Source organism: Lissotriton helveticus, chromosome 5_1, assembly GCF_964261635.1.
Source record: "Lissotriton helveticus chromosome 5_1, aLisHel1.1, whole genome shotgun sequence".
In the NCBI taxonomy this organism is placed as follows: Eukaryota; Metazoa; Chordata; class Amphibia; order Caudata; family Salamandridae; genus Lissotriton; species Lissotriton helveticus.
Window position 1 is genome coordinate 1,390,734,916 of NC_136065.1, and position 25,285 is coordinate 1,390,760,200.

At 43.8% G+C, this 25,285-nt stretch overlaps 1 protein-coding gene across 2 annotated transcripts in view; it reads left to right on the top strand.

Moving 5' to 3' along the window:
* Nucleotides 1-25,285, top strand: part of MTCH1 (mitochondrial carrier 1) — a 414,326-nt gene that overhangs the window by 279,741 nt on the left and 109,300 nt on the right. Inside the window, exon 12 of one of the 2 annotated variants that reach the window (XM_078644353.1) lies at nt 2,007-2,337. The exons of the other annotated variant lie outside the window; for it this stretch is intronic. Coding sequence (XP_078500479.1) covers nt 2,007-2,078 — 72 coding nt within the window. The 3' untranslated portion in view covers nt 2,079-2,337. Of the gene's footprint in view, nt 1-2,006; nt 2,338-25,285 lie in introns of those variants that run through there. 2 annotated transcript variants of the gene reach the window in all.

A 25,285-nucleotide genomic window follows, 5' to 3' on the forward strand; every position in this document is an offset into this window, starting at 1 on the left:
ACTGTGTATTCCTTGTATATTTCTCGGAAAGTACAAGAGCACGAGTGACTGGACAAATGGGTTCCAGATCTGTTTCCACAATTCCTGGAGATAAGGGTTGTCATGTTCAGTGGTTGCCAGAACCATTTGTTACCCGCCTAGGTTTAGCGATACTCATGGTGGCACTGTGAGCTAGCTGACCTGTAGGACAACGTATCCTGACGGGGTGTATAGAATCAGTCTGGTACTATCGCAATGGTTATGCCATCCACAAACATGTAGTTCCTTGTGTAGGATGGAAACTACATGACAATAGTAGCAGGCTATTGGTAAGAAGTTACAAAGGTCACAGGAAGTAAAGATCTACGTATAGTTATCTCCACCCTTTCTCCTTTTCGTCTGAGGGTTGTTCTCTCACCCCCTGTTCCCTTCATTCTTAGTGCAGTTCTGTAGTAGAACCTTTATTGTCCGTATATTCTGACCCTCTCAGTTGAAGACCTGAGATGAAGGCTATGAGCAATATAGCTCTTCAGTTGGGTCTTAGTGTTGGTATGAATAAAGAAGGCTTTTACTTTATTATCGTGTGGTGACCTTGATGGCGACAGTAACCTGTGCTGTTACTTTCTGTACCTATTTCCTCGTCCTTAAAGCAAGAAGGCTGGGTCTGGATTTGTAGTCATAAAGCCTGCTCCTGGCACAAAGGACTATATCAATGTCATGAAAATGTCCAGGTTCCCCAGCCATTGCCAGTGGCAGCACTCCGTTGTTAAATGGACTAATTATGAGAGCACAGCGCTTTGTAGGGAAGAAAAGAGGGGACTATATAGGAACCCCATTGCTATCTAATGGTTTGAAATGTTACAAAAACTAGTGGCAGAAAAGAAAAACAGTGACAAATCCCAGTGCTTACTGTACATGGTATTGAGATTGACACTAAGACTAAAAGTAGAGTAACCAATGTACTATGTGCAGGGACAACAAAGACCCAAAGTAATGTCACAGACATTTAGGCATGTTAGTGATACAAGTGGTGATGTTCCCTACCCACCTCCATCTCTGTCAATTTACTGGCTGATCCTACAACAGCATGTGCTCCCCACCCCCTGAAATCAAAATGCTACGCTTGCATTAACCATGATACACACTTAAGTTGATAGATGCTCTTTTGTGCAAGTTGTTCTGTGGAACATGTTGTGCCAGGCACAAGAAATATATTGGAAATGTTTTGTGTATGTAGGAAATGCATTTAATACAAGTACTTATAAATGAACATACACATTAAATTCAATATAAATGTTTTAAATAAAAAAATAAAGAACATGGTTAAAGTCTTAAGTTTAAGATCCGAACTAGTAAGAATGACTCCTTTGCTTCAGCTTGAAAGCATAGGACTTTTTATAAGGTGCTTAGTATCTGCAAAATATAAATGTTAACGGCCAAATTATTGTCGATAGGACACATCAAAATAGTTCTTCCTTGCTTTTAGGTGCCTGGATGAAGACCCAACTGTTGAACTAATTCTTCTACTGAGAGAAATTGAAGGATTTTATTAAAGAGCACAATATTTGTTCTGTGCATGATGAACGATCACGTAGAAAATAAATAATTCTTCTCTTCCTTTCTCACACGACCATACACATAGGAACACACACACTTCAGAACAGTTTTGGGGCAAACTAGAACTGTTTGCTGTGTCATTATAGTTCACTCCACACTAGCCCAAGCAATTAAAAATGCTTCTTTCATTTATGTCAAAGATAAGTAAATATAGTGGTGGAGCAGTCTGAAAGTAGGCTCCTAGCCACTGCCAATCATCACTCCGTTGTTTTTACAACCAGTGCAGATACACATAGAGCAGCCAACTGGAATTTTCGTGCATGTGTACCTTCTAGTCACCTGACAGTCTCTGAGCCGCTTGTAGGCTGTCCTGGGTCATTACCACTCTGTTCTGATCTCCTCATTGTGGCCTAAATGCTCATTGAAATCTCTTCAGCCAGTGATCTGCGCCTTTGTCTTTCTTCTTTCAGGGACAGTTATTTCGAGGCTCCAGTCTCTTCTTCCGCCAAACGTCTTCAGGAGCTCGCCTTTCTCTGCAGTGATTCCTGGTTTTAGTGATGAAATGTGGAGAGTCCATCGATGGACCTGTGAACGAAACTCACAGAGTGACTTTATGACTTAATTAAACTTGATTGCAAGGTACCATTCCAACATGACCTGCACAACGAACTGCAGTCGGGAAAGAACACAAGTATTAGCTGTCTGGCCAGTCAAACAGATACTAGACCATTCTAAAACTTTCACTCATGTATGACATTCTAATCATAAATAGTATTAAGAATAAAAACAACTGATATTGCTGTTCTGGAGTACTTGGGTGATTCCTGCCAATCGCAAATGATTTTCTTAGTATGCATGAAACCCTGCGATCCATAGGGCTACAGTAACTGTGAAGTATTTATTCACAAGAAGGCCTACTGAAGACTGCTGTGAAATTCCTAATACGCTTACCAGTTTCTCTAATAACCCTAAACCACCTACTGTCAGACCTGGAAACTAGCAAGCTCGTTTTTCAAAAGGTGAGAGTGCACACCTGACAGTGTTTATTCTGCTGATGTACTCATCTCCTCTCATTTCCCCCTTTTGCACTGACAAGTGGTCTGGCCTGTAACCTCACTGCACATGTATTTCTATGGGCTGCATCCATTACCTTTATGTCTCATAGTTTTCACTGCTGGTATTTTCTGTATTGCTCCTGGAGCTCTGTGTATGCCTCAGATGACTGCCTTTAAGCCAACCAGAGTTAGCAAGAAGCAGCTCTCTGACTCGGCCACCTGCATGTGTGCACCTCCTTGGTGCCTGTCATCAAAGAGGCTATGGTCTACTGTAGTGGAGTTAGCAAGCCAGGAAATTCCTGTCTGTTTTGCACTCTGATTGCGGGCTGCTCCTTGAAGAATTCCATCAGTTTATGCCTGAACTTACAAAATGTTTCACCCTAGACTATTGGTTTCATTTTGAGGCATCTGATATCTTTAGTGGGGAAGAGTTGGTGAGTGTAATATAAGCTACTATTTCACAAGGAGCAACACCACTTTTATATGTGTTTCTTTTGTATCAGTTGTTCATTTACTCCATAAATGCGTTTTATGGTGATGGTACTGGGGAAGCTTGCTGCCACCTCAAAACTGCAACCAGCATCCTTGGAGACAACCTCCCTTTCAGAGTTGGTACTCAGAGGCTTTTGGCCCTGGATTCATCTTATGCCCTTCTAATGGTCTACTATGGCAGTCCAGTTCTGGAGAAAGTCAACAGAACTGCTACTCAGTCCTCCCTACAGTTGAAGGTCCTACTATCCTATCAGGCTGGCATATCTGGTTTGTGGCCCAACAAAGTATAAAACAGGATATATTGAAGAGTCTCCTAATAATATTGCATATTTTAGAAAATAGGATGAATGTATTAAATCTAGTATGTTTGCTGTCTATGATACCTTTCGGTGGAATAACCACCCTGTCAATGATTTTATTATCCATAAATACTCCCCCCAGAGGCCATGGCTCTGCCTCCATAACCTCCGTTAGTCTAAAAGCAAAAGCGGAGATATAACAAAGCCATAATGATGCTAAAGACAAACCTCTACAATTGCGAGATCGCTGTGAGCCAGTATTGAGCACTGAGGTTTCCTGTACTGCCGGATAAACGTCCCCCAGCTGGCATCAAACTTTTTAGGTTGAGCTGGAGCACAATGCGAAGCATTGTCCAGCTTGACAACTATAGTTGCCCGTCTCCTGGGAATCTGAGACAGGGTTCGGGCACGCGCGCCGATTGGTGTCTGTGGACGCGCACGTCCAGGTCGGCGCCGTGCACATCCCCTGCCTCAGATTTCCACCTAAACACGCAGGCAGGCACAGACGCAGGCACATACAAGCGCACGCACACACACTGCCCCCCCCCCACGGGCTCACGCGCACACACACAGCCACACACGCCCCCCACGCACACACACACACACACACGCACACAGCCCCCCCCCCACTCACCTGGCTCTTTTGTCGCGACTCCCCTGGTATCTCCCCCGCATCACCTGGCCTGTTCGAAGACGGGGACGCATTGTAATCAGCCTCGCAGAGTCCCGGTGTCAGTCAGTGGTGCGGGGTGTCCTAGAGTCCCACGCGCGCCAGCCCTGGTGTCCGCGCACGGCATCCGTCACTATCCGGCTGCCCGCCCGCCTCTACCCGGCTAGACTTCTACTGCCGGTGGGCGGTGCCTCGCCGCGCTTCCTGTCCCGCCTGCAGCGGATTGACGCGGCCGCGCTAAGCACCGCCTTGTTGTATCCTAGCCATGGAGATTGTCTCTCCGAAGCGTAATATGCGTCCAATTCTGTTTTTCTACATGAGGTGGGTGTGGAGGACCAGGTGTAGTGCTTGGATCTGTGAGGCGCTTAGAAAAGTGGGCGCTTCGAGCTGAGCCCTGTGTCAGCCACGGGATTAAGCGCAACTTCATCCTTCTTTCGGTGTCTTTAAACCTTGTATTATTAGAGGAACAAAAAAGAGTGTGGTAATTAAGCCACGTATTGAATTCAGCAGAGGACTTGCAATGCTAAGCGGTGCCTACACGTGTGAGAAATTAATGCAGAAGGCTAGTGGCAGGGTCTCCCGAGGCTGTGAGTAAATGTATGATCAATGAGAATAAAATCTTGCAGAACTGCACCCCTGCCTTTCAGATCTTCCTGCGAGTATTGCATTGCGTCTAGGCACTTCCCCGGCAGTCTGAAGCTCTCCTAGCATGCCAAGAGGAATGCCTCTGGCCTGCTTATGATCGCTCATATCCCGTCTCCCGTGTTTAGAATTCATTACCTGTGGCCCAATGATGAAGTCGATTTCATCCATATTGCAAAGCTTTAATGTCCTGTTGCCTCGAGCTGTTGTGTCACGATGGGATCGGGTTTAAGGGGAGAGGGGGCATCCACAGCGATCTAAGGGGATGGAGTAACAGTGTAAGTACTACGGGGTTAAGAAAAAAACAAGTAAACCGTACATGTCTTGCGGAATGTGCCCGACCGGGCGTGGGGAATTCCTGGTTCCTGTCCCCGAGCAAGTGTGTTATCCTGGGCAACGGGGCGCACCTCGAGCGCTCTAGCGGAGGTGTAGGGAGCCCAGACCGGGCCCTCCGGATGAAGATGCGCCGGGCGGACCCTGGCACCCCCGCCCTGATGGAATATTTATTTGTCAGAGTGGAACTTTTCACTGGGGGCCTCGGAGGCGATGCCCTCTGTGTGGGGTCAATACTCGCATTCTCCTCCACGCTGTGTAATTCGATATAGCGCCTTCCGCCTGATCCTCTACCACCGCTGTCTTCACAGCGAGTTCTTGGATAAAGCCACTTCAATGCGCTATACCCAGATTATACCACTTCAGACAGGCGTTGATTATTTTATGTTAATCCTAACCAGCGGGTTGTGTGTGTGATGCTGCTACTGCACACCCTTCCTCGCTTCAATATTGGAGAATGTCGATGAACCAGAGGCTGGTCTGGTTTTGCGACCTTGCGCTTCCACTTTCAAAGGTCGAATTTGAATTCCAAAGGAAAGTTCCAAACGCTTCCATCAGCACTTAACGTGTTGACATTCTTGAAGCCAGAGCCGAAGTAATAAGCAGAGACTCCCACGGAAGAGGAATGTGCCTACATGGTACCTGATCGGCGCTTACACAACGCGCTTAGTGGCACGCATTCTATCAACCACTTACGGGTTAAAGGAGGCGCTCCCCTAGCCGTCTTGAAACTCGTGCACTTACTGCTTTGGAGGGCACACAAATGCTTTTTTTTTTTGCGATTTTATATAGCGCGAACTGGACCCGAAGGTATTGGAGTGCTTTATATGAGCACCATCTACCTTAGTATACATTATAATTTTTTTAGTAGGCACGGGGAGATAAAGTGATTTGCCCAGAATCACAGGATGTTGAGCCCACACTCAGACTCAAACCTAGTTCCCCACGTCCAAAGTTGGAGGCTCTGACCATTACTCCACATCCGCCCACAGGTTTGATTTTATTTGGCCTTCTCTGTGAACCACTTGTGCAGAGCCAGCCCTCCCACGTTTGTGATGAGGGCGGGCAGCTCTCCATTATCACATTTGTGTGACACTTTGCACACCCATAGACATTTGAAGACATTTTAGGGGTTTTATCCTAAACCCCCTTTGAATCAGTGCACCTGAAAAGATATTTATCAGCCGCACACTGAGTGAGTTTGAGTGTGATCACACGATTGTCACTGAATGCGAGCTGCAATTCCCTTACTACCCCCTGGAGTAAGTCCCGACTGATCTCTATGCAACTTCTGAGCGACAGCTTAGAATAACAAGCCTGGTGTTCACATGGATTTAATTAGTCTTAAGCTTTGAAACGCCAGTGGTAAAAATCATTATCCACCAGGCATACAGCTATCTATCTAGCGCCCTCCCTCTATCTATCGCCCTCCCTCTATCGATCTATCGCCCTCCCTCTATCTATCGCATCACCACAGCATCACTCAGCACCACCACGGCATCACTCAGGGGCACCACAACATCACTATGCGCTACCACAGCATCACTCAACGCCACAGCATCACTCGTCGCCACCACAGCATCAATCTGTGCAACCATTCAACAACAACTGGTTTAAATATGTTCTCTCAATGTTTCAAGTTTTATTACAAATGTCACAAAAAGATGTTAGTATTTCACTTCTGTTCTTGCATTTTCGTCACAAAAAAATACACTGAACATAATCTTCACAAAAGTTATTTACAAAAGTTTAAGCTATTGCCAATATAAATTACAATAACTTTTATTTAAGTATTAATTATTAAAAAAATAAAAGCCATTGTTATTTGTAATATCAATACATCTAAGTCACGTAAAGACAACACATATTGCATTACAAATGTTCTAGGTGTCACATTTGCGAAAGTTAAAACTATTGGAATTGTAAATGACAAAGCTATTAATTTAGCTATTTTCAAAACCAACACATAAATACAAAATTTGTCATTTACAATACCAATATCTCAAACTTTCCTAATGCGAGACCTATTGCATTGCAAATGCTTGTTTTTTAAGCCTTTGGGAGAAAAGGGGGGATGGATCTAAAAAGATGCAGGTATCGGGGAAAAATAACCATCTTGATCATATTGCAACTCCCAGTAAGCCCTAAATGCAGCCGATTCCATTTCCTAAATATCTCAAGTGAGTTAAGATACAGAAAGTGATAGTTTAAAGAACTAATGTTATCAATTTTTACAGAAATTCGAACTCCCAGATATTTGGCTGAGTTAACAAAGCAAGAGTCTGGCCCTGCTGAGGGTATACTGGACACAATCTGGGCTTTTTTATATTTAATTTGCACCCAGAGACCATGCCATATTTTCCCCGAAAGCTGTTCAGTTGCAGTTAGGGCATCCTCCACCGAAGGTGAAGAAATTGCAACATCTTCAGCATTGACCATTAATCTGATCTCTAGTTATGCAAATGCTAGGAGAGAAGAACAGTAGGTGCTTTTAGAGCTTGAATGAATGGCTCTAAATAGAGAGAAAACAGTGGCCTCTTGTGAAAAGGAAACTAAAAGGACATGTGCCTGTCTGGTAAGAGACATTACCAAAACTGGTGTTATACCAATCTTTTTGAATAGTCCTCCTGCCGAGATTCTTTTATATGTACGGAAATGTGCAGAGAATATATACTGCCAGAACACAGCAAGGAAATTCTGTTTCTCAGAGAAGCGCCAGTATTAGGATTACTCCGCTTTATGTTTTACACGTCACTGTTAATTAGAGGCTATATATATGTATATAGGTAGGTTAGAAACAAAATGGAAAAACCTAAATCGGCATTAAAAAATTGTATGCGAAATACTGGCCTAGTATTTTGGGATCTAGCTCTAATAACATATTTGATATAATTGTATTCATAGCGAAAATGTTTAATTTCTGGTTCCCATGACAATTTGTAGAAGACCAGCTACTATTATTCCCATATTTGAGTCAGGGTGTAGTCGAGAGGTTTGGAAACACAGCTTACCGTGGCCTCATTTGGCTCATGTGTAGCCTTCGAGACATAAAATTCTTATAGACGAAGTAGTGGTAGATGAAATATTACGTGCATCAAGAGAAACATGCCCACAAATTAAAAAGAAGGGCCTTAGAACCCCACTTCTACAGTAAATATTAATGCACATTGTGTGGGTCTCTCTGTCTCATGACTCTGCTCTACAGCGACATTGCTTTAACCGTGTATTTGGGCGTTATTTTCTATAATTTCTCAGACTTCAATAGCACTCATGTTGTTTTTAGGTCTCGCGACCTATCGATGCGCGCAAGCGCATCGGGCGGAGCGAGAATTCAAGTAGCCAAAATCCTCGTGAAACCAAGGGCTTCTTGCGCTGCAGTTTTCTTGAAGTTCACATGAATCACATGAGCAAACAAGCACGCGCATTCACGGCCAGCCCAGCACATCAAAGGGCTTCTCCTCCCCTAATTATTCATGGCCGGCCGCAGGCCGCCCGTACTTTGTTTCCCGGCCGCTCTCCCCAGCCAGCTTCCCCCAGGCCGTAGCAGCACTCCTCCCACACCTTTGAAGTGAAGAGCTTCACTTCAAAGGCCCCTGCTGCTTCACACCGTGTCGCATTACTCCTCCCCCCTCCCCTTCTCTGCCTTCCCTCCGTCTTGTTTGTCTTTGTCTTAGCCTGCTTTTGACTTCAAAACAGAAAGAGCCACTGGTACGTTTCATTAATAATATTGTGCATGGGTATTTCTTACACTTCGTTGTATAAAATGCTTTTGACTTCAAAACAGAAAGAGCCACTGGTACGTTTCATTAATAATATTGTGCATGGGTATTTCTTACACTTCGTTGTATAAAATGCTTTGACTTCAAAACAGAAAGAGCCACTGGTACGTTTCATTAATAATATTGTGCATGGGTATTTCTTACACTTCGTTGTATAAAACGGCAGTCAAATCTTTCTAAAGTGTCCTCATTTTAAACGTCATTAACTTGTGTGTGCCAGTCCACCTGTACTAAGTACCTGGCACACTTCCGACTTGTTGAAGCCATGAAAGTTCACTTTGTCGTTAGATTTGACTGTCCTGCTCACACTGCTGGTCGTTCCGACCCAATGTTTAGATTGATTCTGGTTCGTGTTGTTGTTCTTGTCATCCTTCCGTGACTCACAGTACTTTGCGAGCGCGGTGGGGCCGCCCCGGGCTGCACAGTGAACATCTCCAGCGCTGGGAGTGCACCAAAAACTCTGCACACAGTATGTTACCAAAGACCATCTGGCTCATGGAAAGGAAATGTTTGCTCAACTTATATCGATAGAGAGAAGGCGTAAGATTGTCCTATGTCATCATCTGAAAATTAAATCACGAGTGTGGATAGGCGATCTTAATTTAATTTTACACAGGGGCACATTATATATTAAGCGAGCGTGATTTACGAATCACAACTGCAATCGATCAGACACTTTGAAACAAACACATTTTAAAAGGTGAAAGCGGCAACTAATAACTTTCCTTATGAAGCAATCCCTTGTTTAAAGAGGAGTTACATTGCCACAGCTATGAGATAATGTAAACAAAGTTGGTTCCTGCTGAATGAGCTAAATAGATCTGTTGGTTTACATTATGATAGCTGTTCAAACAACCGCCTTTATTACGAAAACGAGATGAACGCTCTTCTGCGCTAACTTGCAGTTCCGTCGTTGCTGTCGGTGTCTGACAGAGTTCTCCTATAAAGCCACTCCCAGTAGTAACGATTGTTCTCATGGTTTTGTTCTGATGGTTGTAAAATCAGTTTTATTCTTTTGAACTTTTATACAACACACCTACAGTTCAGAAATTATATGCATAGCTGACACGTTTTTAAGATTGTGTGTTTTGAAAGGGAGTCCGTGATACAACCAAACGTGCAGCCTGCGGCACTGACACCAGGAAAGCGCTTTGATCTATATCTCTTCCCCTCTCCCACTCCCTCCTCCCACTTGCTCCTGCTGAGCCTCACAAGTGGTTGCATCTCACCTACAGACTTCCTGGCTCGCACGCGTTATGTTAAAAGACCAACAGTCTATTTAATGCTGCCAGCTCCCTCACTTTCCTACCAGGGCACCCATCATGGGGCATTACAGCACCTCATCCCTCTGCATTGATAACTGCGTCACAGCTCACCTCTCGTTCTTAAGCCTCCCGCAACGGCCATATTAGACGCCGCTTCTCATTCTTGTGCCTCACCCCCTGCCCCAACAGGCTCTCTGTTTTTTTGTCACAGCATTGCCGTCCCATGCCTCACAGTATTACAACTGTGTAACATAATCACACCACGGGACACTCCTCCATCAAGCGCTTCGCATCTCAATCACCCGAGAGGCATATTTGGTGCTTTTTTAGCAGCCTGTGCGTTACAGCACAAGTCAACATCTCGACAGGAATAGTAAGGCGCTATGTAAATAAATATATACTTGTTGCACCAAGGATATTGTGCTGCAAAAATAAATACTTATAAGGTCCCACAAGCGAGACCTATTGGCAATGCCAATGCTTGTTTGACTTTGTAGGAGTGGTAGGCAGCTGTGGTTGGATACATGAAATAGTTCCTGCATAACAGTGGCCCCTTAATTCCGCTGTGGCAAGTAGCAGTATTACTGGCCCCATCGGAATTGTGAGATTTTTCTTTCATCTAGAAATTTTGGCTGCAAAGAGTGTCTAAAAACGGATGAGGATTACCAGGAAAATTGATCTGGAAATACTGTTTTCTCCGCTAAATACTCAGGGCCAGATGTAGGAAGGCTTTTACCGGTCGGTAACGGCCGAAATCGGCTGCTACCGACCGGTCAAAGCCTTTTCCTATGTAGGAGGCTATTTTACCGATTCTGTAAGTACCGAATCGGTAAATGAGATGTAGGAAGCACTGTAAACAGTGCTCTGGGCTTTAAGAATTCGTTATTTACCACCATCTATAAGTTGGTGGTAAATTAGGAATTCCTATGTAAATGCATAAATGTGCCTTTACACCTGTGCCATGTGACAGACATACATGCCCTTAGGGCATGTATGTATGCCACATGTGCACACCAACACTAATCAGGGGTGCAACAGGGTGTCAAAGTGACACCCTGCCACCCTTGAATTTTTCCCAATTTTACCGAATCGGTAATTACCGATTCGGTAATTGACATTCATTCCTATGGGCCTCCAGGCGAATCGGTAATTACTGATTAATGTAAATGTAAATGTATTTCGATTTATATAGCGCACGAATCACCCAGGGGTCTCAAGGCGCTTGCTTAGGGAACCCGTCCTGGTATTCCCCTGTGAGATACCCCGGCAGGGTATTCACAAGGTGAAAGCCAGGCATCCCGCCGCGAAGGGGCGTAGTGGAGATTAAGCAAGCTATTGCCCAGAGTCGCAGAGTGTGACCCCGTGAGTCGAGTAGGCACCGGAGCGAGAATTGTCGAGTCTGTGGAATTTTGAGCCCGAGACCCGCCGAGGCAGGGAATCGAACCCTGGTCCACGGCTGATCTCAGCTTCCGGGTCTGCCGCCTCTAACCACTGAGCCACGCTTCTCCACCCGCTGATCTTAACGATTCGGTATTTTTTACCGATTATTTACCTACATAGGATTTACATATTCTAAAATACCGAATCGGTAAAATTCGGTATTTTAGACTCGGTAAAACCTATTTACCTACATCTAGCCCTCAGTTCTTAGCGGACCCTCATAATAAGGGCCGTAGTGCTACTTTAGAATATTCTAGACTCCAATTATTGCTTCCATCTTTATGATTGTTGGGGACATAGATTATAATCTTTCAGTTCATATAGTATAACGACCTGCATACTATTTTTTATTCAATATAGCCCTTTCAAAAGTTTCTGTGCCATTGAGGTGCTCGCTTTTCCTAGATAAACTGGCAGATGCATCAAAGTTATGTTTTGCCAGTCCTTAATAATAGCGAATTTTAAGGAATCGCTATTAAAGACTCGCAAAACGGGATGCATGTAGGAATCGCAACGTTATTAGCGATTCCTACAGATTCCTTATTTGCGATTCGATAATAGCTAATCGCTAATAAGGAATGGCTTTCCTATTCGATTAGCTATTACCGAGTGAAGTAGTGTGGCTCACTGGTTAGAGGCGGCAGACCCGAGAGCAGAGGACGGCCCGGGACCAGGGTTCGATTCCCGGCGCGGCAGGTTTCTGGACCAGGGTCAGCGGACTCGATAATTCTCTCGCCTCGGTGCCCACTCTGATCAGCAATCACACTCGGCAACTCTGGGCATTAGCTTGCCTCATCTTCACTAACGGCCCCACCAGACCGCCGGGGATGCCTGGTCTCACCCTGGAGATACCCATTAAGGGACCATCTCTCAGGGAAGCCAGGAAGGGTTTCGCAGCGGTCGAAGCGCCTTGGGACCCTACGGGTAAGTAGTGCGCTATATAAATGCCTATACATACATACATACCGAATCGCTAATGTTCCGCTATTTCAAGGGTGCCAGGGTGTCCAAAGGACACCCTGTTGCACCCCTGAAATGGACCTGTGCACAAATGTTACACACACACATGCCCTAAGGGCATGTGTGTGCGCAACATGTAACTTTGAAAAATGCACAAAAGTGCATTTTTCAAAGTTTTAGCAAATTACCACGAAGTTCAACTTCATGGTAATTTGCTCCCCCTATTAGCGAATTCGCTATTTTTTTGGGTTTCATGCATTGCATTTAAGGAATCTCATTTTGGGATTCCTTAAATGCAAGAGCAATTTAAGGAATCGCTGTTTAGAGATTCCTTAAATTGCGATTTCTGCATTTGGGATGATGCATCCCAAATGCAAAAATACCGGGAGCAAACGGCCAGATTCTGAGAATCTGCCCGTTTGCTCCCGGTATTTTCTTTGATGCATCTGCCTGATTGAGCGATACAGAGTGCAGGCTGTGCAGCTTGAGAAGTCAGTCAGATGATGTTCACCATTGCTTTACCCACTGTCCGTGCTACATCGCAGCAGCTTTTTCTTAATTCTTGTAAAGATCACTAGGCCATTTGAAACGTGAACAAGAGCCACTTTCTGAGCCCTGGTCTATTTCCGTGATGTACTGTAAATATAATTCCCTACCTTACTAGTCCACCATGTAATATTTTAGACTCTACAGTAACCTTACATATGTTCTTGTGCTCCGAAGTCAGCGGTCTGACACTTTAACCTCATGCATGTGTTCGTCAGCCAATGGCCGTCGCGAGCACTAACTCAGTAGTGCTGCGCATGTCCTTTGGCCGACGAGGCCGGCCCGCGCAATCGAATGCCCGCACTGTGGCGGAATTGCCGCCGCGGTAAACAGGTTAAAGATATAATTTGCAAGCATTATCAACAGCAAAGGCAAATTATTTAACAACATAATTTATGCATTCTATTTACTTTCATGTTCAATGATTCAAACTGCAGACGTATGACAGGTCTTTATTGGATGCAGTACCTAGTCTTCCGTGTATATTCCTCCTTCTGTGCATTGTAAACATGAACTAAAACAAGCATGTGCAATACAAAAGGTCACGCTTTTTATTTCTCTTTTTTTTTTTTTAGAGTTAGAGCTATTGGCGTTGAAAAAGAGATATAACGGGTCGATCAATGCTCGACCTAAAAAAATAAATCACAATTGGTACAGCACCACAGTTCGCCACACGCACTTTTTAGGATGGTATCAGTTTTCAGAAGCGCTTGCATTCCTTGATAAAGGCAATATTAATAAACTTTTTTTCTGAAATAGTTTTAGAGCGGCTAGCAGCAATCGACTAACTATACAGAAAAATAGCTCATAGTACTATAAGTATGTAGGCTATATGGCTTAACACACAGTATGCCCAAAATAACAAGGATATTTAATATGAGAGGAAAGGACCCATGTCATTTATTTAAGTTATCTATGTCACTATTTAAAAAATATATATATTCTACCTTCCATGCTGGCGACTTGCTCCCTTCATAGTTATTTATGAGTGTGCAACATAAACAATAATTTAATAAAAGTTAGTTGCCTGATTGTAGTTATTTTAACACTTATTGAAACGTATGTAGAATTGTATATTTACATGAAAAGAATTTTAATTGTTGTATTCACTTTTTAACCTAGATAAAATACAGTATATTTAGCTTAAACGATAACGTAGTCAACTAGATGCGCAATGCTGATCCCGAGCGCCAGCATCAAGCACCACTGTCAATAGTCATTTTCTTACTTCCCTATACAACAATATCATTCGCAGTTAGACTGGTTCGTACCTAATACAATGCACAAGGCCATCGCCAAGTATCCTATGTTATATCCACTGTAACTGGATACAACCCTGTCCCCTGCTCAGCTCCAGCGTTAGAACTCTATTAGTCAGCCCATGTCAGATGGGTAGACAACCGTCACCTCATTCCCAAAGTGAATTACATTACAACATACTTGACAGTTAGGAATACAGTCATCTTCATAGTGCTGATATAGGCTACCTCCCCTAACAAGAAGAACATGGCATGCGCAGCAATACAATAAACACAAGACATGTTTATTGGGAAATATTTTGCTGCAGGTTTATTTCTTACAAAAGATATATGCCAACGTGGTGGGTTAACTTACAGGCGATCTAAGGGCGGGCAGTGGTGGCTAACCTAAGCTGCCCTGTCTGCCTGATGAGCCAACTGCACCATGGCCAACCCAACTGGTGCTACCATTTTGTGGGTATTATCCCCCTTAAATACTGTGGCCCACCGGTCCATCCCTTTACTCACACCTTTTTAGAGGCTGAGCAATCTAGGCAAGCCCCCGGTTGCTCAGGCTTACAACCGCTCGAAGGACTAGTGGGGCACTGTTGCTTTCCTCCAGGGTCCTGCCATAAAGACTCCTTGGGTTGTTTGGCTGCTGCACCAATATTGTGCTCTGAATAGGGTCCCCCCATGTACCATTTAGCCTCTGGATCTCCCTGTAACTCCGCCAAAGCCCTGGATGTGGCTGTCGTCATATTTGGGGACCCCCACCATGGCAGGCTCCAAAACATCCTGCAACCTGCAGATACCAGTCCTTCCAGATGGACCAATTCCTTCTCAACCTCTGGCAAGTGTGCCCCGTACCTATTGGGGTCCCATGTTGTGTTTGCTGCTAAAGAGTCCATGCCTAATTTACCAAGCCCTTCTTATTTGATTTGATTTTAAATAAATTTGGGTTGAACCAAGCCCTCCTGCTTAGTGGGCTTGTACTTGGCTTAATTTACCCTTCTGTAGGAAAGTTCGATGGCCTCCCCGGAAGTTGGGAACAACTGTTCTCCTCATTAACCACAGTTCCAATATATGTCCCTCTGGTGCCCTCTGTACTAATGGGTCTGCTGATTAGGGTTTGACTGGACCCAGCATATACCCCTCACTGCACGGCCTGACTTCAGGATTCACTGGTAAATGTAGAGGTGTCCACCTTCAAGGCCACAAGTATGTTTGTTTAATAAGTTATTGTTGTGGCCAACACAATATCCTTATTTTTATCCACTGACCTTCATTTGTTTAATTGTGCAGTACCGCCCAGGAATAGGACCTCTTGAGGATATAGAACAATTCTCTTCGTAACCACAGTTCTGTGTGATACCAACCATAACGCACTGTGTGCAAGTTTGTTCGTTTTCTTTTGGGGGTGATTAAGCCTTTGTTCGCCCCCTTACTTGGAGGGTCCCAAATATGAGGGTTCAGCCTGATGACCAAGTGCGGCACGAGCAAATAGACATGCATTTTAATTAAACTGCGTCATGTCTTATCGAGGTCGCCTGGTGCTCCTCTCCCTCCTAAAGCACAACAAAGGAGGATCTACAAACTGGGTGAGGCTGAGGTCCCCCAAGTGTACTCCAAATATACTGCTAGATATCACGTCCTTATTGCCTGCAACACCCATCAGCCTGACTGCTATCTGTAGATGCTGTGTCGGCATGCTGGTGTTCCTACCCTAGTGTATGTAGCCCATAGCCAGACTTTTGCCAAAAGTATACCAGTGTGCAGAAAAGATGCCTTTGGATAGTGAGAACCATGGGGTAAAACATATGAACGAATTTACCAGCACGTTCCTAACTAGGGATGCAAGATGTGTTCTGGTGATAGTCAGTATATCTGATCGAGGCCCAATTTCTCAACACTATTGAAGCCACAGCACACTTTTTAGAATGACCAACGAACCCTTACCCTCGCGTGTGTAGCCCAGGTCCAGCCTTCTGCTGCTGTATACAAGCATGCAGACACGTGGATGGAAAAGCTAATGGGATGGAGAGAACAATACGTGCAGATCGCCTGCCCTTTTCTAAATTATGGGAATGTTGAATGTCCAATAAACTGTAGCCTTTGTGCTGTAACCCAATCTTTCCCAAAACTTTGGAACACACTTTTTAGACTGACAAACGTACACAACCCGCTCAGCTGCAGTGTCGATAATGCCGGAGCATTTGGATTATCTACCATTTCTGTTGCAATGACTAATCTGTTTGCACAGACAGTTTTCTTGATACTATGACGAACAGATTACAAATGTGTCATATCCGGTTTCAGGGAATGTTTGTCTTATTTGCACCAGTCCCAGGATATGGGCGAATGTAACGCATTGCAACTACCAGCACAGAGCTATTGGGATGGTGAGAACAGGAGGATAACCATATTTGCAGTTCACTTTTCTTTTCTTAACTTGTGGGAGTGTTGAATATTTTCTAATAACTGTGGCCTTGTTGCTCTAATGTAGTGTTTCCCCAGAACTTTTGGAACCGCATACTTTTAGGATGACAAGCTTAAGCAACCGCGGTAGCAGGAGGCGCGCAACCAGTAACCTTCACTCTTTTAGCGCATTTTCTGTTGAACTAAAAATTAGACTTGCACAATCCGTTTCATTGCTAAACTATGGCAAACAAGTTATTGATGTGTCCTTCGGTTTCTTGAATGTTTGTCTTGTGTGCATTTGCCAGTAAGTAAGTATTTTGATTTGTTTGGCTGTAACACGCTTCTTTACCATGAGCACCTCTTCTGTCGCAGTGACAGATACATTTTTACAGACAGTTTTTATGACAAACTATGGCAAACAAATGAATACTGTGTTGAATCCCGTTTCAGTGAATTTCTGTCTATGATGCATCTGACAGTGAGTCCCTAGATTAGTTTTGGCTGTGATAAATAGTTGCTTCCATCACACTTCAGGGTTACAAGGCATGTGCATAATGGGGGGGCGTGGCGTGCGCGCCGCGTTGACATGGCGGTCTGCGCTTGAGCTCCGTGATGAACAGGGTCCGTCGGAGCTTTTTACGCTGATTCCAGGAGCCCCATCTCCCGAGAGAGACGTCTCTGCCTGCATGAACCCATCGTGTGTAACTTACGGCCTTTCTCCGTCCTTGACAGCTGGTGGAATGATGTATTTTTCCGTATGTTTGCACTGCTCGGTATTTCTCACGAGTGGCCGCCATCTTGCATTCCTGTGACAGAGATCGGAATTTCTCCTCAGCTGAGAGCGCGTTTGTCACACACTTGACAGGAATACGTCGGAACAGATTCTGGTTGGTTATTCATGACTCTTTTAGTTATTTTTACGATGTTTCTCATCTGGTCAATGATTTTTTACCTTTTCAATACTACATTGTGACAGTGCTTTATTTTTACTACGCAGTGGCTTATTTTGGAGGAGTTCTGCTATATCTTGTTTTTTCCTCGCATATGGATGGCAATATATTTTGCTCTGCCCTGTTGGTTGTGAGGCGCTTTACTATTGTTTTTGAGTGAGAATTTATTCGCGTGTCGTGGGCTCCCTCCCACTCTCCTTAATTTTTGCTGTTCTTGAATACCTGCAGTGTTTGTTGCTTTGTCGCTTTTTGGGACGTTACCTTTATGGCTGAGAATATGGGCTTGCCCTCAAATGCCAAAGATGCTAAAGCCTCTTTAAAGAGATTGAAACAACCATCTCCCACGCCTGAGTCTTCTCAGAAGGACACTGCGTCCACGCTAGAGACTATTCTGACGCGCTTGAATGATGTTCACGACATTGCTCAGTCCACCAAAACAAACACAGATATGCTCCAAGTTGAGGTGTCTGCCATCAGGAATGAATTTAAGGCTCTCTCCCTTCGTGTATCCGCCACAGAGACACGTATTAGTGGTGCAGAAGATGGTGTGCAGAAACAATCTAGATCTCTGGGCCAACTAGAGCGTTCAATGGCGGCATTGAGGAGAGACCTCACTGAGCAAGAAGATCGCAATCGTAGATCCAATCTACGCATTTTTGGCCTTCCTGAGGAAGTTGAGAAAGAGGCTCTTTCTATGATTGATTTTCTATCCAATTGGCTTCCTGCTACATTGCAAATGTCTTTCCAAAGAGATTTTGAGATAGAGCGGGCACATCGTGTCCCCACCTTCCGCTCCAAATCGGCCTCACAACCAAGGGCTATAATTTTTAAGCCACTGCGTCATCAACATACGGAGCAAATTTTGGTGCACATGAGGAAGGTTAAGAATGTTTCCTGGAATGGCCATCGTATTTCCATTTCTCAAAACTTTGCCAGAGACACGGTGATAAGAAGGAAGGGCTTTCTAAACCTACGGAAGCGATTATCTGAGATGAATATCCCCTTTTCCTTCTCTGGCCCTTCAAAGTTTCGAATTACCTTCAAAGGCCGTTCTAGAGTTTTCGATGAGCCTGCTGACCTGGCCTCTTTTTAGGTCTCGCCTAGACGAAAGCAAAAAGCGAAGCTTTTTGCTGTCTAGGGCGAGACAACTTATGCAATCACTTTTAGGGGAATGTGGACAGCAGACTGTCACGAGCTTCTCCTGCCGGAGATTCTACCTCGTGAGCGCGCACGTCGCCGTGCCTCATAATCCCATGCGCAAGGAAAGCCACACTGAACACACACATGCAGGCAGGAAGGCACACACACACAGGAACGCACCTACACACATACAGGGGCCCCCCTCCCCCCCCGCCGACGCTGCATACATAGAAGCGCCCTCCCCCCCGCCGCATACATAGAAGGCCGCCGCCGCATACATAGAAGCCCCCCCCACCTCCCCCGCCGCCGCATACATAGAAGGGCCCCCCCACCCCTCCCCCCGCCGCCGCATACATAGAAGCGGGCCCCCCTCCCCCTGGCCGCCGCCGCATACATAGAAGCGCCCCCCCCGCCGTATACATGCAAGTGCCGCCCCCGCCCGCCGCATGCATGCAAGTGCCGCCGCCCCCCCATACATGCAAGCGCCCCCCCCCGCATACATGCAAGCGCCCCCCCACTTACCGTCATTCGAAAGTCTTGCAGCCTCCGCGGGGCTCTCCCTCGGGCATGAGCCCCACGTCACCAGCACTGCTTCTCCGTGGGCGCGTGCGCGGGCTTCCAAAGACGGAAGTCCCGCCCCAAGGAAGGTTTCGCTTCCGCTGTCAAAGCTGGTAAACAATGGAAAACATTGTAATTACGGTTCAGCGGTGGTAAGTCATTAGAGCGGCTATTACTTGATTTCGTTGATGGCTGTGATTTAATATTCTTCTGACAGCGCTGGCTTGTAAGTGTACTTTTTTAAAGATGGGGCAGTGTTTTCAATTAGGTAAGGTGCCATATGATAGTAAAACGCAGCCGCTGCTTATGATATTCTAGTCTTCTGAAGGTTCCGGCAATAGAGTGTAGCTGCATTATAATAATTTACCGGCAGCTCAGCAGTTTACGGGCAGTTCAGCTTCACTCTGCTCGGATTGCCTGGTCGGCTTGTACCTAATGTTTTTTCATGACAGTCCGTTTGGAGTCTACATGGATAGCAATGAAAGGCACGCGCTTGTTTTTTTAAGACTTTATTTTATCTAAATCTGATCCCTACTCTATAATGCCCGGGTGGGGCATCTGGGCGCTACTTCTGAGAAGCATAGACATTTAAAACAACCGAGGCTTGAACCTGCTCTTGAGGACAGTGAGATCCGGGCAGGAACGGCGATGAAGGGGGCATTTATGTCCGTGATATAGGGCTGCATAATCTATGTTCATATAGATATGTATATAAAAACATTTATATGTGGTTGTAGTGAGGCAGTTTAATATAGCTATACATTGGATATTATTTACACACACACACGTATGTTCAGTGTGTAATCATATAGTGTTAGGGCTAGGGTTCCCATTGGCTGAAGGGGTCACCTGATTACTAGGGCTACAAAAAAGGCCAGGCTTAGGGCGTCTCAGCCCGGGCGTCGAGGCTAAGGGCAGAGAGGACAAGGGTAGTTGCCTGTTTGGGCCAGTTCGAGCCTGGTCGGGACTAGGGCCAGAAATGCTGCCCTTATTCTCATTAAAAAAAAAATAAACCCTTCACTCTTTTATCCCTCCACTATCCTTTTTTTCTATAAAAATTAACAGACTAACATGTTCACTTCTCAAATTCCATGTTCCATATTCAACTATACTAATATACTGCCCAAATAACTGAATAACATATCCTCTACTCAAATTACTTCATATTTATACTATACTAATTTTCAACACTAATCCTTTATGGGTTCCGGAGTGGCGTGCTACTCCCCAAAAAGCGCTTCAACACCCATCAGGGGTAACAAGTGCTATATGAATGTTAATCTTTCTTTTCCTTTTATCCATCCGCTATCCTTCTCACTCCAAGTAACAGACTAATATACACCACTGAAATTACCTCATATTTCATCTATCCTTCTGCTATAATTCCAAATCCAAATAACTGACTAACCTATCCACCACTTAAAATGTACTTGCATGTTTCACTATACTAATTCAACACTAATCCTCTGTGGGTCCCGGAGTAGCGTGCTACCCGCCGAAAAAGCGCTTGGACGCCTCGTCAGGGGTAGTAAGCGCTATATAAATGCAATTACAATACAATACAATACAATATATGTGCAGACGCGTTTGTGCACATTTCTGCTCGTGCCTGCAGTCTGCACCCCCGCTCCTCATTTCACCTTTCCGTGAATGTGTGAATAACCCCGAATTAAGGCCTCTCTGGTGACGCGCAGCTGGTGCCGATAGGCTCGCTCCACCCGTGACGGCTCCTGAGAGAGTGTGTGCTTGTCTCATCCTGGTTGTGTCTCCACGGACGCCTGTCTCCTGAAGCAGGCTTCTTAGGGGTGCATCTGATTGTCACCTCCGTACTGCGTGTGTGTGTGTGTGTGTGTATGAGAGAGGGGGGCAGATTGTGAGAGGGATTGTGTGTGTAAAAGATAGACAGATTATGTGTGCGTGAGAGAGATCATTTGTGTGTGTGGAAATAATTGCAAGTGTTTGCGTCAGAAAGATTGTATGTGAGTGTGTATGTGAGAAAGTGATAATTATTGTGTGTGTGGTCGAGAGATTATGTGTGAGCGTTTGTGTGAGATTGTAAGTGTGTGTGCACGATAGAGACAGACAGATTGTGTGGGAGAGAGAAGACTGTGTGTGAGAGAGAAATTGTGTGTGGTAGTAAGATTGTATGTGTGCGTGTGACCCTCTGTGTGTGTAATGTAATTACAAGTTGTATGGCTATTGACATTGTAAATGACAATGCCATTTATTTATCTGTTTTCAAAACCAACACATAAATAAAAATGTTGTCATTTACAATGCCAATAGCTCTAACTTTGGCAAAGGCGAGACCGTTGCATTGTAAATGCTTGTTTGGACAATCAGCTGGAGCTTCAGATGGAGCTTCAAATGGACGCTTCGCGTACTCCTAGTACTTCCGGCACTTGAGATGTATGTCCATGCCTGTAATGTGTTTGTTCTCTCTCTGTCTTTTTAGATCTGGGTGGTGGCATGATGGTCCACCGTTCTTAATGTTTCTCTGTGTTCTGATGTTTTCTGTTTGACGTTGCCAATTAAATGTGCAATATGTTCTCTTCCTTCATTTTCTCTACTCTTCCTCCCTTTCTTCTGTTTCATTCGTTCCCACGTTTGAGATATTCTCTCAATATTTTCTCTACTCTTCTGTGGGTTGCTTGTTTTCTATATTGCTTCTATTGTGTTTGTTAGTTCTGTACCTGTCTTTTCTCTTGTTGCAGACGGATCTGCAACTGGAGGCTTCGTTTACACCTGACGCCTTTGTACCTGAGACAGTGCATGTCCACGTAATGTGTTTGCTCTATTTAAGAGCTGTTAGGTCTGTCTCTTTCCTTCGAGTAGTGGTGTTAGCGTACACGAATATTGTTCTTTTTTTAGTCACTTAAGTTTATATACGATGTTTTAACTTAATACGGTGGTGTGGTTCTTCTTCTTTTTCTTCGTTTTTTTTTCTTCTTACCTGTTCCCCTTTCCCTTTATGCTATAGGTTGTCTATGTCTTGGTGTACTTTCTTTGTACCTTTTTCGATTCTTTTTTGTGGTACTGCCTATTTTTCTAGGTTACCTTTCAATTTGACTGTCCTGTTAGTGCTTCTATGTTTTCCTTTCTTTTTTGGTTACCATTGGTTTATTTCAGCTTTCTTTTTCTTTCTTATCTTCATTTATGTTTCGGTTCATTCCTTCTCTGCAGTCTCCATGATATTTCTTTATCTTCCTTTTTATATCTGACCTTTCTTTCCCTTTGCTCCCTCTATTATGAGTTTGATTGATAAACTCTTGTGTGCCTTCTGCTGCTATCTATTTTGACTCTTCCATCATTTATTTCTTTTCGGTACTGTCTTATGGATTGTTACGGTTATTGCTACGCTGCTACCTATTCTTTCCAGTTATGTATCTAAAGTTATGCTTCTAATAATTGTTTAATTCACTTATTTATTTCCTGCTTGTTCACTCACTTACTCCTTATTTCTTTCCTTATTGTATAATTTTACTAGATTTAATGATTATGTCAATAGTGCAGTTTTCAGTTCTAATACTTTACTGTATATTCAGTTATATTTGCCATACTCTTATGTAAGTTTCTACATTACACATAATCAGCTCTACATATTTTACGTCAATTGATTGATTAGTTCTTTTCTCTTGCTTTTTGCATATTGCTTATATGTTATAACTTCTTCTATGTATTGTTCCCTGATAGGTATATTGTTTCTTATGGATGTGCTTTATTTACTCTTAACATGTCTTTCTACCTATCCATTATATTGATACATGCATGATATACGCAGGTTGTTCTCATAGATTTTCATGTTGAGATATTTTATAATCCTCTAATTAACTTTATTCCATAGTCATGTTTTCTCTCTTCCCTATTAATTATACTTCGTCCTGCTATACAGTGGGGTTGTAGATTGCTGTTTTCTATTATATTTGCTCCTTATGACGGCTCCCCTGTTTGTCGTCCCACGTTCCCCCTAGTATGAATTTGGTCTTTTTCAGACCCCCTACGCTGGCTCTTCTCTTTCTTCTTTCTTCTTCTTCCTTTCCTCTTATCTCTTTTCGGATTTCCCCAATGGTTTTTCCTTTTTGGACATTGTTGTTGGATGCTTGGATGTTTGTCTTCATGTGGGTTGCTTTCTGTCTATTATTTATAGCCTATGTTATTGTTTTCCATATTAGTCGATGCCTGGCTTGAATGTGTTGTCCCTTAATGTTAGGGGCTTAAATCATCCTGTGAAACGATCCAAGATCTTGGATTATTGCAAATCTCTCTCTTCAGATTTAGTCCTATTTCAGGAAACAAAAGTATCTACCAAAGAAGCATTATTCTTGAAGAAAGATTGGGTTTCAGATGTTGTTTGCTCTGATGCGTGTGGCAAAAGAAATGGGGTTGTCACCTTGGTTTCCAGGAATTCAGGATTGTCCATAGTTTCTTCTGATCACGATTCTGAAGGTCGTTGGTTATTAACTAGATTGTCTGATGGTTCTTCTGATCTTTATGTTATGAACATCTACGCCCCTAATAAGGATGATCCGGCCTTTTGGAAATCAGTTGCCAAAAAATTGAATGATACGCCTGACTCTGGTAACCTTGTTGTTGGGGGAGACTTTAATTTGGTGATGGATCCCATTCTTGATAGGAATTCAGCTTTTCAATTTCGTCCTCCAAAATCCCATAAACAAATGCTTAATATGTGTTCCCTTTCTCATCTGCAAGACATATGGCGCCTTCATAACCCTACTGGTAGTGATTTTTCCTTCTTTTCTTCACCTCACTCTACCTTTTCTCGTATTGATTACTTACTTGTTCATTCTTCCCTTGTTCCTGCTTCCTCCTCTCCGATTATTCATCCTATTCTGATTTCTGACCATGCCGCGGTTACTTTTACTCTCTTGTCCTTTGCTCCCAAATCAAAAGCTAGATCTTGGAGATTAAACACAGAACTTCTATATGACACTACCCAGGTTGATGAATTTTCTAGCGCGATTGACACTTTTTTTTTGGAGAATGAAGGATCAGTTTCCTCCCCGATTGTTCTCTGGGACTCGTTCAAATGTACTTTCCGAGGCCAGGCTATTAAATGTATGTCTAAAAGGAATGCTGATATTAAAACAGAACTTGCGGATCTCGCTACTAACATTAAAAATCTGGAATCTTCCTTTCGTCACTCTAAAGATACATCTTGCCTTCAGTCAATTAAGCACCTAAAATACAAATACAACACTATAGTTACCAAGAGAGCCTATATTGGGGTTCAAGCTCAGAAATCCAAAAGGTTATTGTTAAAAAATAGAGCTGGAAAGATGCTCGCAGCTACATTGAAATTCCAAGATTCTTCCTTTAAGTCCTTCCAAATCTCTTCTATTACTGATCATCTTGGTGTTAAAAAATTTCAGACCGGGGAAATTCTTGAAGTTTTTCGGGATTTTTACAATAACCTATACTCACCTTCTGATCAGGCCTCTTTTGAACAATGTCAAGAGTTCTTAAAATCTGTTCCTGTGAATTCGGTTTCTCGAGAAGATAATACTTTTTTAGGTGGCCCTATTACTTCTGATGAAATTACCTCCGCAATTAAGGCTACTCATTCGGGAAAAGCTCCAGGGCCTGATGGTTACCCTATTCTATTTTATAAAACCTTTCTTCCTGTGATTGTTCCCAAGCTTCAGTCTGTGTTTGATGCTTTTATTCAGAATGGATCTGTCTCTGGTACTGCGGCGGATGCTACGATTGTGGTGATCCCTAAAGAGGGAAAGGATCATTCAGATCCCAAAAATTTTCGCCCCATTTCCCTTCTGAATATGGAAGCTAAGATCTTTGCTAAAATTTTGGCCAAGAGATTAGAATCCTTCATTCCTACATTGGTACATTCCTCTCAAACCGGTTTTGTGAAAGGCCGTCTTGCGCGTGACAATATTCGCACATTTTGTCACATTCTTGGAGCTGCCAAACGATCTAATCTCCCAGCTG